The sequence below is a fragment of the Hypanus sabinus genome, chromosome 7, assembly GCF_030144855.1.
Source record: "Hypanus sabinus isolate sHypSab1 chromosome 7, sHypSab1.hap1, whole genome shotgun sequence".
NCBI lineage: Eukaryota > Metazoa > Chordata > Chondrichthyes > Myliobatiformes > Dasyatidae > Hypanus > Hypanus sabinus.
The window spans coordinates 138,868,804-138,886,924 of record NC_082712.1 but is presented as its reverse complement, the minus strand read 5'-3'; the positions used below and the strand labels follow the sequence as shown (position 1 = coordinate 138,886,924).

Below are 18,121 nucleotides of genomic sequence, written 5' to 3'. Positions count from 1 at the left end.
GTGTTTGCATTGATGCATATCTGCAATGCTCTGCAGATGCTGTTAATCTTAAACAATATGCCCAAAATGCTGGAGGAACTCAGTAGATCAGACTGCAGTTAGATGAATGGCCTCAGCCCAAAAAGTTGACTATTTCTTCCCCTCCATAGATGGCACCTGACCTGTTGTATTTCTCCAGCATTTTGTGAGTGTTGCTCAGTTCTGATATCCTTTTTTACTGATGTCCTTCAACAACCTATTGAGCAGATTGTTACTTTCCATGTGTTATTTGTTTTGGTTACCCTGTCTGAAACTACATAACACAAGGTTTCAACACTCTGCTGAATCATATCAATGGTCCAAATCTCTCAATTACTAGAAGAAACCGTTTCCATCTACCTTTTTGCCACTACTATATAAATATCTATGAAGTGATTTTATAATAACCTTTATACTACAACATGTCAAGTCTCTTTGTATCTCTGCACTGTGAGGCATCTCAGCAAATCAGGGCTGTATCCTCTGTGTACCTCATCCTTTTGAAGATTAGCTTTATTCATCAGAAATACACTGAAACATACAGTGAAATGCGTTATTTGATTCAATGGCTAACACAGTCTGAGGAAGTGCTGCGGGCAGTACGCAGGTGTCACTGTGCTTCCAGTGCCATCATAATGTGCCCAAAACTTAAAAACCCAGGCTCGTACATGGAAGAAACTGAAGCACTTGGGGGATACCCATGTACTCACAGAGAGAATGTAGAAAGTCCTAACAACAGACAATAGACAATAGACAATAGGTGCAGAAGTAGACCATTCGGCCCCTCGAGTCGGCACCGCCATTCTGAGATCATGGCTGATCATTCACTATCAATACCCAGTCCCTGCCTTGTCCCCATATCCCTTGATTCCCCTATCCATCAGATATCTATCCAGCTCCTTCTTGAAAGCATCCAGAGAATTGGCCTCCACCGTCTTCCGAGGCAGTGCATTCCACACCTCCACAACTCTCTGGGAGAAGAAGCTCTTCCTCAACTCTGTTTTAAATAACTGACCTCTTATTCTCAATCCATGCCCTCTGGTACTGGACTCTCCCAACATCTGGAACATATTTCCTGCCTCAATCCTATCAAATCCTTTAATTATCTTAAACGTTTCAATCAGATCCCCTCTCAATCTCCTCAATTCCAGCGTGTACAAGCCCAATCTCTCCAATCTCTCTGCGTAAGACAGCCCTGCCATCCCAGGAATCAACCTAGTGAATCTACGCTGCACTTCCTCAATTGCCAGAATGTCCTTCCTTAAACCTGGAGACCAAAACTGTACACAATATTCCAGGTGTGGTCTCACCAGGGCCCTGTACAAATACAAAAGAACATCCTTGCTCTTGTATTCAATTCCCCTTGTAACAAAGGCCAACATTCCATTTGCCCTCTTCACTGCCTGTTGCACTTGCTCATTCACCTTCATTGACTGGTGAACTAGGACTCCTAGGTCTCTTTGCAATACTCCCTTACCTAACTCGACACCGTTCAGACAATACTCTGCCCTCTTGTTCCAGCTTCCAAAGTGGATAACTTCACATTTATTCACATTGAATGACATCTGCCAAGTATCTGCCACTCACTCAGCCTATCCAAGTCTCCCTGTATTCTCCTAACGTTCTCTTCGCATGTCACACTGCCACCCAGTTTAGTATCGTCAGCAAACTTGCTGATATAGTTTTCAATGCCCTCATCTAAATCATTGACATAAATCGTAAAGAGCTGTGGTCCCAATACAGAGCCCTGTGGTACCCCACTAGTCACCTCCAGCCAGTCTGAGAAACACCCATTCACTGCTACCCTTTGCTTTCTATCTGCCAACCAGTTTTCTATCCATGTTGAAACCCTGCCCCCAATGCCATGAGCTCTGATTTTACTCATCAATCTCCTATGTGGCACCTTATCGAATGCCTTCTGAAAATCTAGGTACACAACATCTACTGGCTTACCCTCGTCTAACATCCTTGTTACACCCTCAAAAAACTCCAACAGATTAGTCAAGCATGATTTGCCCTTGGTAAATCCATGCTGGCTTGGCCTAATCCTATTTCTGCCATCTAGATGTGCCACTATTTCGTCCTTAATAATGGACTCAAGCATCTTCCCCACGACTGACGTTAGGCTAACAGGGCGATAGTTCTCCGTTTTCTCCTTCCCTCCCTTCTTAAAAAGTGGGACAACATTAGCCACTCTCCAATCTTCAGGAACTGATCCTGAATCTAAGGAACATTGGAAAATGATTACCAATGCATCCGCAATTTCCTGAGCCACCTCTTTTAGAACCCTCGGATGCAGACCATCTGGACCCGGGGATTTATTAGCCTTCAGTCCTACCAGTCTACTCATCACAGTTTCTTTCCTAATGTCAATCTGTCTCAATTCCTCTGATATCTTATGACCCTGGCCCATCCATACATCTGGGAGATTGCTTGTGTCCTCCCTGGTGAAGACAGATCTAAAGTATTCATTAAATTCTGTTGCCATTTCCCTGTTTCCCATAACAATTTCTCCCAATTCATTCTTCAAGGGGCCAACATTGTTCTTAACTATCTTCTTTCTCTTCACATAGCTAAAAAAGCTTTTGCTATCCCCTTTTATATTCCTGGCTAGACTGAGCTCATACCTGATTTTTTCTCTCCGTATTGCTTTTTTAGTTAAGATCTGCTGTTCCTTAAAACTTTCCCAATCATCTGTATTCCCACTCATCTTAGCCCTGTCATACTTCTTTTTCTTTAATGCTATACAATCTCTGACTTCCTTTGTCAACCACTGTGGCCCCTTCCCCCTCTTTGAATCCTTCCTTCTCATTGGAATGAACTGCATTTGCATCTTTTGTATTAAGCCCAAGAATATCTGCCACTGCTGATCCACTGTCTTTCCTGCCAGGGCATCCGCCCATTTAACTTTGGCCAGCTCTTCCCTCATGGCTCCGTAGTCTCCTTTATTTAATTGCAACACTGACACCTCTGATCTGCCCTTCTCCCTCTCAAATTGTAGATAAAAACTTATCATGTTATGATCACTACTTCCTAATGGCTCCTTTACTTCAAGATCACTTATCAATTCCTGTGCATTACACATCACCAAGTCCAAAATAGCCTTGTTCCTGGTTGGCTCAAGCACAAGCTGTTCCAAAAATACATCCCTTAGACACTCCACAAACTCCCTATCCTGGGTTCCAGCACCTACCTGATTCTCCCAGTCCACCTGCATGTTGAAATCTCCCATAACGACTGCATTACCTTTAGCACATGCCAATGTTAACTCCCTAATCAACTTGTACCCAATATCCACGCTACTGTTTGGGGGCCTGTACACAACACCCATTAGGGTCTTTTTACCCTTACTGTTCCTCAGCTCAATCCACACAGACTCTACTTCCCCTGTTCCCAAGTCACGTCTTGCTAAGGACTGAATCTCATTCCTCACCAACAGGGCCACCCCACCCCCTCTTCCCATATTTCTGTCTCTACGATAGCACGTATACCCTGGTTCACTCAATTCCCAGGCCTGATCCCCTTGCAGCCATGTTTCCGTTATCCCAACAATATCGTAGTTCCCCATTTTCATCTGAGCTTCAAGCTCATCTATCTTATTTCTGACACAATGCACATTCAAGTATAGAATTCTTAGCCCATTCCTCCTCTCTTTGCTTAAAACACTGTCTACTGTACCTAACCCAGCTCCTTGAACTTCCATCGGGCAAATTGCACCCTGAATTTTGATGACCTTCTCAAGATCACCCAAACCTTCTACACATTTAACCCCATGCACCTTCTGACCAACCCTCTGGATCTGGATCCCTGCCCCCTGCACATCTAGTTTAAACCCCCCCAAGCAGCACTGGCAAATACTCCTGCAAGAATGTTAGTACCCCTCCGGTTTAGATGTAGACCATCCCTTCGAAACAGATCCCAATGTCCCTGGAACAAAGACCAATTATCCAAAAACCTGAACCCTTCCTTCCTGCACCATGCTCTCAGCCTCGTATTAATGTGCATAATCATTCTATTCTTCGCCTCACTCGCACGTGGCACAGGTAGCAATCCTGAGATTGTCACCCTGGAGGTCCTGCCTTTCAGCTTCACTCTTAACCCCCTGAACTCTCTAAGCAGGACCCCCTCACTCACCTTACCTACATCATTGGTCCCTACATGGACCACTACATCTGGGTTCATGCCCTCACTTTCAAGAATAGCCTGTACCCGATCTGAGATGTCCCAGACCCTGGCACCAGGGAGGCAACATACCATCCGAGACTCCCGATCTGCCCCACAAAATCTCCTATCTGCCCCCCTAACTATAGAGTCCCCTAAAACTATCGCTCTCTTCTCTTCCCTCCTCCCCTTTCTAGTTTCTAACAGATGGCGATGCGAATTGAACCCCAGTCACTGACCACAGGCACCATAAAGCAAAGCGCTAACCACTATACCACCATACCACCCTCTATGAAACTGTGCCACTCTCTATGATGCTGTGCCATCCTGGAGTAGATTTCAAAATTACATACAATGGGCTGGTTATAATGCACCATTAGACCTCAGCTCTTATTTTCTGTGCCTTTTTCCAATAAATCCAGCATTCTATTTGTTATTTATTACTTTATGCACTTAAAATGCTGCTTTTAACATCTTAAGAACCTAAAGCATCAAATGTGTATGCCATTACTCATCTTCTCCTTTCATGGCATTGTTACTATTTAATTTATTAGGTAAGCAATATTTACTGCATCCCACATCCTAACATTCAATTCTATCTGTTACTTTTCAGATCATTCTACCATTTTATCAAAGTCTCCTTGAAGGCAGTTACAAATAAATAGTGCACTTATTAACAGGGTAATCCACACAGCTAAAACTAATTTCAGATCTGACATAACATAGAAATAAAACTTCAGGTGAATTCCTATAAAATGACAGTACCATACACAGCAACAAAAGAAGTTTGAAGTAGAAGTAGTATTGGGCTTTACTAAACTCCAGCAACACAAGAGATGCTTGTGAAAGTCAGTAACCCAGGCAGCATCTATGGAGGGAAATGGCCAGTCGATGTTAAGAATTGAGAACTGCCATTTGGACTGAAAAACAGAGGGAAGCTAGGTACTGTAAAAAGATAACACAAACACAAGAAACTCTGCGGAAGCAGGAATTCCAAAGCGACACACACATAAATGCTGGAGCAACCCAGCAGGTCAGGCAGCATCTATGGAAAAGGGTAAATACTCAATGTTTCAGGCTGAGATCCTTCCTCGGGATGAAGGATCTCGGCCCGAAACTTCGACTGTTTACTCTTTCCCATTGCTGCTGCCTGAACTGCTGAGTTCCTCCAGCATTTTGTGTGTGTGTTGCAAAGTAAAACAGGTGCAGGGAAGAGGTGAAGCAAAAGTTAGCAAGTGTTAGGTGCATCCAGCTTGGAAGGGTTGGGGATTGATAGGGAGATGGAAGAGGGGTAAATTGAAATAGCACCAAACTCTGGGAAGTGATAGGTGGTATCTGATAGGAGAAGAGGGTATGGATTCCAGTGAGAGAGCTAGGGAGGGCAGATAGGAATATGGAGGAAGAAAACAAGTGGGAAGAGTGTGTTTGTGATTGATCTTCACTTCACTAAAATCCAGTTCAGTTCAAAACAGGATCTCAGTTAATAATGGGAATAGGTAATTCCATCTATAATTCATGAGCAAATAGCACACATCATCAATTTCCAACTGGTTTTGGATTCAGATCAAATCAATTGGTATATTGAAGGGTTTCTAACAAGTACTGTATTGGTGAATGATGTCCAAAGATCACTAGACATTATGTTTAAGTTAAGTAGGTATAATTAGCCTTTCACTTGTGAATTGGGACAGGTCGTTTTCTGGCAAAGGTGCATATGGTAAATGGGAGGCTGTCAAAATTGAAATTTTGAGAGTACAAAAGTTTGCATGTTCCTTTCAAAATAAAAGGCAAGAATAACAGGTGTAGATAAATTGTGTTTTTTTTAATATATTGAGCCCTTGGTTAAGAAAAGGAAGAAGGTGCATAGCAGACACAGGCAGACAGGAACAAATGAGGTGCTTGAGGCGTATAGGAAATGCAAGAGAACACAGAAAGGAAATGAGGAGGGCTAAAAGAAGGCATGTGGTTGTTCCAGCAGATGAGATGAAGGAGAATATGAAGGGCTTTTACAGATGTAGAAACATAGAAAACCTACAGCACAATACAGGCCCTTCGACCCACAAAGTTGTGCTGAACATGTCTCTACCTTAGAAATTACTAGGCTTACCTATAGCCCTCTATTTTACTAAGCTCCATGTACCTATCTAAAAGCCTCTTAAAAGACCATATCATATCCACCACCACCACTGTTGCTGGCAGCCCATTCCACGCACTCACCACTCTCTGAGTAAAAAACTTACCCCTGATATCTCTTCTGTACCTACTCCCCAACACCTTAATCCTGGGTCCTCTTGTGGCAACTATTTCAGCCCTGGGAAAAAGCCTCTGACTATCCACACAATTAATGCCTCTCATCATCTTGTACACCTCTATCAGGTCACCTCTCATCTTCCGTCACTCCAAGGAGAAAATCCAGAGTTCACTCAACCTATTCTCTTAAGGCATGCTCCTCAATTCAAGCAACATCCTTGTAAATCTCCTCTGCACATTTTCTATGGCTTCCACATCCTTCCTGTATTGAGGCGACCAGAACTGAGCACAGTACTCCAAGTGGGGTCTGATTAGGGTCCCAGATAGCTGCAATATTACCTTTCGACTCCTAAATTCAATTCCACAATTGACGAAGGCCAATACACTGTACGCCTTCTTAACCACAGAGTCAACCTGCGCAGCTGCTTTGAGCGTCCTATGGACTCGGAACCCAAGATCCCTCTGATCCTCCACACTGCCAAGAGTATTGCCATTAATACTATATTCTGCCATTATACTTGACGTACCAAAATGAACCACTTCACACTTATCTGGGTTGAACTCCATCTGCCACTTCTCAGCCCAGTTTTGCATCCTATCAATGTCCCGCTGTAACCTCTGACAACCCTCCACAACACCTCCAACCTTTGTGTCATCAGCAAACTTACAAACCCATCCCTCCACTTCCTTATCCAGGTCATTTATAAAAATCACAAAGAGTAAGGATCCCAGAACAGACCCCTGAGGCACACCACTGGTCCATGTAGAATATGACCCGTCTACAACCACTCTTTGCCTTCTGTGGGCAAGCCAGTTCTGGATCCACAAAGCAATGTTCCCTTGGATCCCATGCATCCTTACTTTCTCAATAAGCTTAGCATGGGGTACATTATCAAATGCCTTGCTGAAATCCATATACACTACATCTACTGCTCTTCCTTCATCAATGTGTTTAGTCCCATCCTCAATAAATTCAATCAGTCTCATAAGGCACAACCTGCCCTTTACTAAGCCATGCTGACTACTCCTAATCACATTATGCCTCTCCAAATGTTCATAAATCTTCCCTCTCAGTATCTTCTCCATCACCTTACCAACCACTGAGGTAAGACTCAGTGATCCATAATTTCCTGGGCTATCTCTACTCCCTTTCTTGAATAAAGGAATAACATCCACAACCCTCCAATCCTCCAGAACCTCTCCCGTCCCCATTGATGATGCAAAGATCATTGCCAGAGGCTCAGCAGTCTCCTCCCTCACCTCCCACAGTAGCCTGGGGTACATTTTGTCCAGTCCTGGTGACCTACCAAATTGATGCTTTCCAAAAGCTCCAGCACATCCTCTTTCTTAATACCTACATGCTCAAGCTTTTCAGTCTGCTGCAAGTCATCACTACAATCATGAAGATCCTTTTCCATGGTGAATATTGAAATAAAGTATTCACTAAGCTCCTCTGCTATTTCCTCCAGTTCCATACACACTTTCCCACTGTCACACCTGATAGGTTCTGTTCTTTCATGTCTTACCCTCTTGCTCTTCACATACTTGTAAAATGCCTTGGTGTTTTCCATAATTCTGCCCGCCAAGGCCTTCTCATGGCCCTTCTGATTCTCCTAATTTCCTTCTTAAGCTCCTTCCGAGTAGTCTTATAACCTTCTAGATCTCTAACATTACCTCACTCTCTGAACCTTTTGTAAGCTTTTCTTTTCTTCTTGACTAGATTTATTACAGTCTTTGTACACCACAGTTCCTGTACCCTAGCATAACCTCCCTCTTATATTAAGAGCAAAAGGAAAGCAAGGTTCAACACTGGTCCTCTGGAAGATCAGAGTTGTAATCTATGTCTGGAACCAAAGAGATGGGGGAGATCTTATTTTGCATCTGTATTTACTTGGGAGATGAGCACAGAGTCTATAGAGGTGAGGTACTGCAGCAGCAAGGTCATGGACCCTATACAGATTACACAGGAGGAGGTGTTAGATGTCTTGAGGCAAACTAGGGTGGGTAAATCCCCAGGGTCTCACAACATTACCTATAGTAGGCAAGTGCAGAGATCGCAGGGACTGTAGCTGAAATACTTAAAACATCCTGAACCACAGGTGTGGTACTGAAGGATTCGAGGATAACTGATGTTGATCTGTTGTTTAAGAGATGCCTAAGAATAAGCCAGGAAATTATAGGCCGGTGAGCCTGGCATCTGTTATGGGACCAGATATACTGTATAAGTATTTGGATAGACAAAGTCTGATTAGGGATAGCCAACTTGGCTTTGTGCATGGTAGGTCATGTCTAATCAATCTTAGCGACTTTTTCAAGGAAGTTACCAGGAAAGTTGATGAAGCAAAGGCAGTGAACGTTGTCTACTTGGACATTAGCAAAGCCCCTGACAAGGTGCCACATGGGAGGTTGGTCAAGAAGCTTCAGTTGTTTGGCATTCAAGAGGAGGTAGTAAATTGGATTAGACACTGCCTTTGTGGGAGAAGCCAGAGTGGTTGTAGATGGTTGCCTCTCTGACTGGAGGCCTGTGGCTAGTGATGTGCCACAGGGATCGGTTCTGAGTCCATTTTTGTTTGTCATCTATATCAATGATCTGGATGATAATGTGGTAAACTGGACCAACAAATTTGCAGATGGCACCAGAATCGGGTGTATAGTGGATAGTGAGGATGACTATCAAAGCTTGCAGTGGGATTTGGAGCAGCTGTGAAAAATGGGCTGAAAAACGGCAGACAGAATTTAGCACAGACAAGCGTGAGGCTCTTTGGGAGGACCAACCAAGACAGGTCTTACATGATGAGCGGTAGGGCACTGGGGAGTGCAGCAGAACAGAGGGATCGATAATTCCTTCAAATTGGTGTTGCAAGTCGATAGAGTTGTAACGAAAGCTTTTGCCACATTGGCCTTCATAAATCAATGTATTCAGTACTGGAGATGGAACGTTATGTTGAAATTGTCTAAGACATTGCTCAAATCTAATCGGAAGTATTATGTGCAGTTTTGGTCACCTACGTACATGAAAAATGTACGTAAGTTTGAAAGCTTGCAAAGAAAATTTACAAAGATGTTGTCAGGACTGGAGGACCTGAATTATAGGGAAAGGTTGACTTTATTCCTTAGAACATAACAGATTGAAAGGAGTTTGACAGGTTTACAAAATTATGAGAGGTAAAGATAGGGTAAGTGCAAGCAGACCTTTTCCATTGAGGTTGGGTGAGACTACAACTAGAGCTCATGGGTTAAGGTTGCAAGTGAAAAGTTCAAAGGAACAACTTCACTCAGAGTGTGGTGAGAGTATGGAACAGGCTGTTAACACAGGTGGTGGACGTGGGGCCAATTTCAACATTTAAGAGAAATTTGGCAAGTACATGGATGGAAGGGAGATGGAGGGAAATGGACCAAGTTTAGGTTGATGAGACAAGGTAGAAAATTAGTTCTGGATGAACTAGATGGGTAAAAGGGCCTGCTTTTGTGCTGAAGTGTTCTCTGACTTAGTGACATTATATAGTGCTGCAGTTTTGAAGGCATTTAAAATGTTGGTTAAAAAAGGGAATTTAAAGAGGCCTACAGGAAATGAACTGTGAAGAGGTAGGGTGGTTTAGAGAGAGTTGTAGAAGAGGAGCTGTAGATAGGAGAACTGGGACTGTCAAAGGAAGGGCAAAGGGAGAGAAGGATGCATAGGAGGCCATATCTATGATAACACAGATTTCTTGCAAGGACTGGAATCTATTACAGAGAAAGAGATGGCAAGCCATCAAGGCCATTAAATAGAAGAGTGACAGAGGACTGCAGAACTGGTTAGTGAGGAAAATGTGGGTGGGTGAGCACATCTAAAGGAAAACAAGATGATGTGGGTTAATATTGAAAATATCAGTTATGAGGAATAAAATTAAGACCAGAAAACAACATTATATTTTTTCTACCTAAGGACCGAACCATTATTATTTTCCTATCTTTTATAGGATGTCATTAGAGATCAAATCTGGCCAAATACTTCATTTCAGGAGTACATATTGAAATATATATGAGAAATCTAGAAATTCCAAGTCTCTTCTTGTGACACCCTTACGTGCTTTTAGATGAAGGGGGCTTTTGGACATATTCTGCCCGAAAGTGGTCACCTGAAAATCTGAAGTGCAGGTTGAAACCCATGAGAACCAGGCTTTAACCTCCAGTTTACTTCTTCTAGTATAAGATCGATTGAAATTTGAAAACAGGCTTATTGGCAAAACAATTACCTAGGAACGAACCACGTGCTAGAACAGAGTCACACATAGAAAATGAAACCACACACACTGCATGGGGCACATTGGGTGAAAACTCACAGAATCCAAGGGAAACAGCCTACAGATTATCTTGCTTCCCCAGGAGGCACAGGGTAAGCAATAAACAGCTGAAATAAAATATTGAACAAAATGTACTGGTATCATAACAATTTTAAAATATACTTTGGCAGTTTCTCATTGAAGTTTTTGAAAATATCTATTTTGCCTTCTACAGCAATATGTAATGCTTGTTATCAAGCTTACCTGGTTTGTATGTTATTCCTGGGGGGAACAGAAATCCCTGTTGAGCTGCAGCCGCCGCTGCCAATGTTCGTTGGTCGTGTGGAAAAATTGGGATCATGAGTGGAGGCATGTGACCCTGAACCTGCTAAAGACAACAAGAGTTCTGATCACACACAGAACAAATGTCTCTTGACAAGCATTATACAGCAAATATTGCGTACATGTGCTCATGGACTCCCAGAATGCTCTCCCTTAACCTGTTAATCCCCACCAATTTCACATCATTATATCAAAAGCCCCTCCGGCTGCATTATTTTCCCTTTTGTACAAGGTTCTTGTTGAAAATGTTTTGTATAGTTGAGGTAAAATTTCTCATACTTCCATTGGTCAGAACCTCTCCGTGTGAAAAATGAATACACAATGCTTCATAAACTATTTAAATCCTAGTTTCCTGTTAGCACTCTGTACGTTCATTGGGGATTATAAACGTGTACAAGCTGTTGCTTTCTGGCAAGTTTAGAAACTTAGTTCACAGTCAAATGGACTGAGTTCCTACTGGTATAACACAAAACTTAGAATATAGATGAGTACAGCGCAGAAACAGGCCCTTTGGCCCACAATTTTGTGCCGAACCAGCTAAAAATTAAATTCTTAAAAACCCAAAAACTAATCCCTCCTACCTATACAATGCCTATATCCCTCCATCTTCTTCATATGCATTTGCCTGACTAAATGTCTCATATAGCCTCTAACTCCAAGCCTAGCATATATGATTTAATGTCACACATGCATGAACACACCAATTGAAATATGGGTTTATGCATTTCCTCTTGCTTGTCTTTAGATCAGTGCCAGGTTTCAAAATTATTAAAATTTACAATGTCGCTCTTACATTCTGTGTGAATTCCATAAGAGTGTATGCTTAGCCCCCTGCTCTACTTGCTTTATACCTATGTCTGTGGTACAGCTCCAATGTCATATTTAAATTAACTGATGACACCACTGTTGGTCAAATCAAAAGTGGTGAATCAGCATAGAGGAGAGGGAATGAAAATCTGGTTGGAAAGTGCCGCAACAACATTCTCTCACTCAACATCAGCAGAACTAAACAGCTAATTATTGACTACAAGAGAAAAACACCGGAGTCTGTGAGCCAGTCCCCCTTAAGGAATTGGAGAAGGTCAGAAACTTGCATTAACACCAAGTTTTTTGGCATTATTGTATCAAATGATCTATCCTGGGACCAGCACGGTACCATTACAAAGAAGGGACCACAGTGCCTCTGTTTTCTTTGACGGTTGTGTAGATTCGGCATGTCATCTAAAACTTTGATAAAGTTCTATCGATGTACAATGGAAGGTATCCTGAGTGGCTACATAATGGCCTGGTCTGGAAACACAACTGCCCAAGAACAAACAGTGGTAGATACAGCCCAGTCTACTTACAGGCAAAGCCATTCCTACCTACCATTGAACACATCTACAAGGAGCACTCCCACAAGAAAGCAATATCCATCACCTTCACTATCCAGGATATGCCCTCTTCATCAGGAAGGAGGTACAGGACCCTTAGGTCCCACACCACCAGATTCAGAAACAGCTATTACCCTTCAGCATCAGGCTCCAGAAGCTGCATGAATTATCTCACATCTGAACTAATTCCACAAACTATGGACTCATTTTCAAGGACTCTGCAACTCATGTTCTTGACATTATCTATTCACTTTTTTTTGTTTTTGCACTCTCTTTTTTTTCACATTGATTGTTTGGCAGTCTTTGGGTGTAGTCTCTCATTGAGTACAGAGTATTTCTTTGTTCTACTGTGAATGCCAGCAAGAAAATAAATCTCAATTTAGTATATGGCAATAATCTTTTATGTACTTTGAGAATAAATTTACTTTGAACTTTTGGTATACCATGTTGGCTATACAGAAATGAATATATTGTAATTGCATTTCACTTATGTCAGATTACTGCGATGTTCAGAAATAAGGGAACTCCAGTGTCAGGGTGCCTTCTGCATTCATCTGTACCTGGAAATTGTTCACAGTGCATAGATAGAGCCCTCAACTTTTACCATGAGTTTTCTTTACGCTGATGCTCATTGCACATCGCAAAAAGTTAAAGCAGAAGTCAATTCGCCTCTATACAATGTTGCATAAAATACTTGGCATAGAGTATGTGCATCTATTTAAATTCATTAAAGTTATCAGATACTTGTCAACATATCCCATTAATGTCAACCCAGTAATTGAACCGGTAACATGATTGCTACAAGCCTGCCTCATGTCTCTCACACTAACTTTGGTAGAACGATTGCATCCAAATCCCCAAGTCAACCATGCGCAATGTGTTCCTGCTTTTGAAATATCCAAACTTTCATCCTGCAAAGGAACGTATACTAGAATTTAAAGTGCACTTGTGAATATGTATGCCAAAGAAACAACAAAATGTATTGGAAGGTGATGCCTCTGTATACAGGGACTGGTGCTTCCTTCTGCTGTACTGCTGTATGGCTGCCAGTTTCACCTCTTCTGTAGTATACAAGGGCAATAACATTTATATTTCAGAGGTATGTCATAGAAGCACTAAATGTCAGCTCAACTATTTTCCTTTGGCTATAAAAATACTTATTAATAGCATTATTATTAGTTAAATACATACCACAGATGTTATGAACAGAATATATCAGACCCATCATGATGACATGATAAAGATCTCCACAGCAAGCCTGACCACAACTCCACTCATAATTTATCTGGTGATGTTTATCATCTCCATCACAGTTCTGGCTGTGACACATCCTCTACATCGTTTTGCCAAGAGTAATTATATGAAGAAGCCAAACACTGTGGGTGGTGAAAGGCAATTCTGTGAGTGCCCTATACTACATCTGTTGTTCTAGGATCTTTTCTCTTAGACCTTCACCTCAAATTGAGAGTGTTTTTAACAATTTGCGTTTGTCTGCATATAGGATTATATTGCATGAAATAACATTGCTCTACTTTGATATTTAATGTTAACAGAGTTATGAGCCGATTCAATCAAACTAGTTTAGATTAGTGTTGAGACAGAATAAGGTATCACAAGAAAGGCTTTTGGAATTCAGCTGCATGGGGATCTTATTATACCCTAGATAAGATCTTAACTAAGTACTCAGTCTATTTCATTGTGAACACTATTTTGTCATTGGAATTACTAAGTTAGACCAAAAGTCAGTGCCAGCCCACTTTGTTAGGTGGTTACACTAACCTCTACTGATTGCCATCCAAGTTACAATAATGACTATACAGCATGAATTCAACAATGAACATTGATCCAATTAAATCACTCAAATGCTGATCTATTCCTGAACTCAAGCCAGAATGCATATGAGAAGGAAGCATAACATCAGCAGTTTTCACTACCATCTGTACCATCATTAAAGAGTCTTCATACCTGGAAAGGGCTCTTAATTCCTCTATAATGTAATTGCAAGCTTCTATTAATTAAACCTATACAACCTCCCCTTCTACAGAGTAAATAGTTACAAAGAGTTGGTGATATATCACATGTTCTGTTTATTACTGCTTGATTCTGCTAAAGTTTTGAACTATCATTGAGACTGATGACAGTACAAAGAAAGATTAAAGTTAAGACATTTGCAATCATTCGCTTGCATTATCTCAATATGCACTTTGCATGCAGTTGTCTGACCCCACTGGGTGCACTGGGACCCCAATGGATAACTCACCAAATCACTTGCTGCAATACAATTAAGAAAATGCAAAAAGTTTAAGGTTACCCATAACTTTTCACAAATCCCTAATATTAAGAGAGCATTGCTGCAAGTGGGTGGGGAGAAATGGAACGTGAATCTTTACTGCTGATACTCACAGCATGCGATGTTTACCTGGATTCTTTTCGAAAAGGTGAAAAAAAAGCCCATATTCCTTGACTTTTAAACACAAATGACACAAATGAGATGACACCACATACTACAGATTTTCTGTCAATTGCAGTAAAATTAAACTAAGGTATTAATGCACATTTATCCAAATTTGGTAGAAACCAAAAGGTAACAAGGGTGAGCTTCAAAGCATGTTTCTCACTGTATTTTTCTGTTGATTTGTCATCTGCTTCTAAGCTACTTGGAGCTGCCATTTTGACACATCCAATGAGAGGCACTGATTGTGTAGATAGCCAGAGGCCTTTTCCCAGGGCTGAAATGGCAAGCACGAGAGGGCACAATCTTGAGGTGCTTGGAAGTAGGTACAGAGGAAACATCAAGGGTAAGTTTTTTTACATAGAGAGTGGTGAGTGCGTGGGATGGGCTGCCAACGACGTTGGTGAAGGCGGATACGATAGGGTCTTTTAAGAGACTCCTGGATAGGTACATGGAGCTTAAAAAAATAGAGGGCTATGGGTAACCCTAGGTAATTTCTAAGTTAAGGACGTATTCAGCATAGCTTTGTGGGCTGAAGGGCCTCTATTGTGCAGTAGGTTTTCTATGTTTCTATGTTTCAAATACTTTCAAGATTCCAATATGGCACAAAGGCTTTCATATAGAAAACATCTTGCATCCCGCAAGAATACAGATCAATATTTAAGGAATTTTAGATTAATGTCATCACACTAAATACATAAATTTCTACAAATTCAAATCCAGTTGGTAAGTACAGTTAGTGTGTTGAACTTCAACTTCTAATTCATTCCATTGAAGAGGTTTGTACCAGCCAGGACCCTGACATCAATGATGCAAGCCATGGCTGGTTTTGATTGAAGACTGGAGATTATAGATTCTTCCACTCCAGAAATTTATTGTATAGCTTGACCACCACTGTCACGTCAGCATCACTTTAATCATTAAGCTGTGGGGACAAACTCGGCACAAAGCAGAAGCCAAACTATACATTGGTAAAACTGGTGCATGTTCCTCTATAGATAACGGACAACATGTTGAACCCATATTTTACAGAATAGTAGGATTTCCTTAGGAGTCACTGACTGCCTTTATATGGCTATCCAATCTGCCTAAACTAAAGAGAATAACCATTTCCAGCAGAAAAGGATTCTTCCCTTTAGCTTATTTGTACATAGCAACAAATGGTAATGCAGTTGTCCACCCCATGTTTTATTACAAGGTGGTGTAACTCTGTAAGAATGAAATCAAACACAGCAATATGCAAGACAGGTAGCTTCACACTGATCACTTGCTCAGTTTCATTGACTTCAACAGAAATGATTACTTATAAAAACAAAAGCAACCATCTCCTCAGTGTCACCATAATGTTTTACTCCAACGAACTTAACAAAGAAGGAGAAGTCAGCACTTTGTGGAAGATCAAAAGCACTGCAATTTTCCAGAGAAACATTGAATAAATAATATATCTATTTCAAACAACATATAAGAGCATGTACAGGGAGGAGCAAGAAGGTGTCCAAATAATCATTTAGAGAAATCATGAGATTCTAGATGGCTCATCACATTAAAGATTCATGCCCATCTTATAGTTAGTGAATTTAAATATCTCTGTGCACCAATCATCAGCAAACGTCCTATTGACTGCACAAAGCTCAGCAGGTGTCTGGATTGATCTGATGTGCTGCAAAATACTCAAATGAAGATTGCAAGAGTCACACTGGACTACCTACTGCTACAGTTTTTCATGGCGTCGGGACAGGAGGCGAGGGTCAGCTCATTACTCCTCCAGGTTCACCCCGCTCTCTGCTGCACTGAAGCTGAGGCTGTGGGCCTGCTCCGTCTGCTCTGGACTTGGTGCCTGTGGACTCACTTTCATTCTAAAGGCTATTTGCTTACTTTTGTTATTGGCATGATTTGTTTTTTTTTTTCTCTCTCTGCATATTGGTCATTTTTTAATGGCTTCTTTTGGGTTTCTTGTTTTGTATCTGTCTGTTAGGAGACGAATCCCATAGTGTATATATACTTTGATAATAAATGAACTTTGAACTTTGAATAAAGGGAGGCAGCAGTAAAATGATCTGTTTTTAAACAACAGTTGCTTGTCTTCAAAGTCAAGGAAAATGGGAAATGTGTAGGAGCTTGGAAGGTTTTAAGTCATTGCTGTATTCATATTATATGTCACATCATCATATCATAGGATATTATATCTATCCATTCACAGTCTGAGTATGTACATGCATACTGATCAACTTGTAATCAGATTCAATATACAGCTCTATTGGCAAAACACAATACAGAAATTGTCTACCTCATTGCTTTCTTTGTAAGTACAGACACGTTCAAATTGCTTACAAAATCATGATCAGCGGGCAATATATATTTGCAAAGGACAGGCCATCCTTCACAAAGTAATTTCTGTTATAAACAGAATGGAGATAAAAGAAGTATGATATTGTTGCTTATACGGGTTTTCAGAAGCGGTATCATTATCTGCTACATAACAGATTTGGAAAATTCAGGCACATTTGTCTTGAAATAGCATTGCACCATTTTTGGCCAGATAACACAAACAAGAGAAGATCAGCAGAGTCCTGCCGAAGTTCTTGGCACGAAACGTCGACTGTACTTTGTTCCATGGATGCTGCCTGGCCTGCTGAGTTCCTTCAGCAATTTGTGTGCGTTGCTCGGCCAGCTAAATCCTGGTTCCACGTATTGCTAACACTCAACCAGATCCCCTACCGAAGAAAAATCCTACTCAGAAACAAGCAAACGAACAAGATTTGCTTCACCCCAGTGGGACATCACCCACTTTTGTACATCTCCAAACATGTTGCTGTGCAGCATTCAGAGAACGATAACAGTGCTTTAAAGGTGCAATCATTATGGCAACTGCATAGCATAATAATCCCTACTAGTCATGCAGGAGGTTGAAGCTACAGAGATGAGTGAAACAGTTTCCAAAATGCACAACAAAAGAGACTGCAGATGTGAGAATCTGGAACTAAAATCAGAACTCAGTGGATCAAGCAGTATCAGTGAGGTGAAAGCGGCTTGACTTTCTGGGTTCTTCCAGTGTCCTGACTTTTCAAGTCAAGTCAAGTCACTTTTATTGTCATTTCGACCAAAACTGCTGGTACAGTACACAGTAAAAATGAGACAATGTTTTTCAGGACCATGGTGTTACATGAAATAATATAAAAACTACACTGAACTATGTAGAACAACACAAAAACTACACTAGACTACAGATCTATCCAGGACTGCATAAAGTGCATAAAACAGTG

General features: G+C 41.2%; 1 protein-coding gene and 1 long non-coding RNA gene across 24 annotated transcripts in view; one reads left to right on the top strand and one right to left on the bottom strand.

Moving 5' to 3' along the window:
- sox6 (SRY-box transcription factor 6) overlaps positions 1-18,121 on the bottom strand; it is a 602,254-nt gene that overhangs the window by 122,117 nt on the left and 462,016 nt on the right. For 18 of the 23 annotated variants that reach the window (XM_059975754.1, XM_059975761.1, XM_059975763.1 and 15 more), the window contains one exon: positions 10,956-11,079. In XM_059975754.1, the coding sequence (XP_059831737.1) occupies positions 10,956-11,079 (124 nt within the window). The remainder of the gene's footprint in view (positions 1-10,955; positions 11,080-18,121) is intronic. The other 5 variants (XM_059975747.1, XM_059975752.1, XM_059975756.1 and 2 more) reach the window with 1 other exon arrangement.
- The window catches only part of LOC132397259 (uncharacterized), a 64,785-nt gene that overhangs the window by 9,222 nt on the left and 37,442 nt on the right, over positions 1-18,121 (top strand). The window lies entirely within an intron of this gene.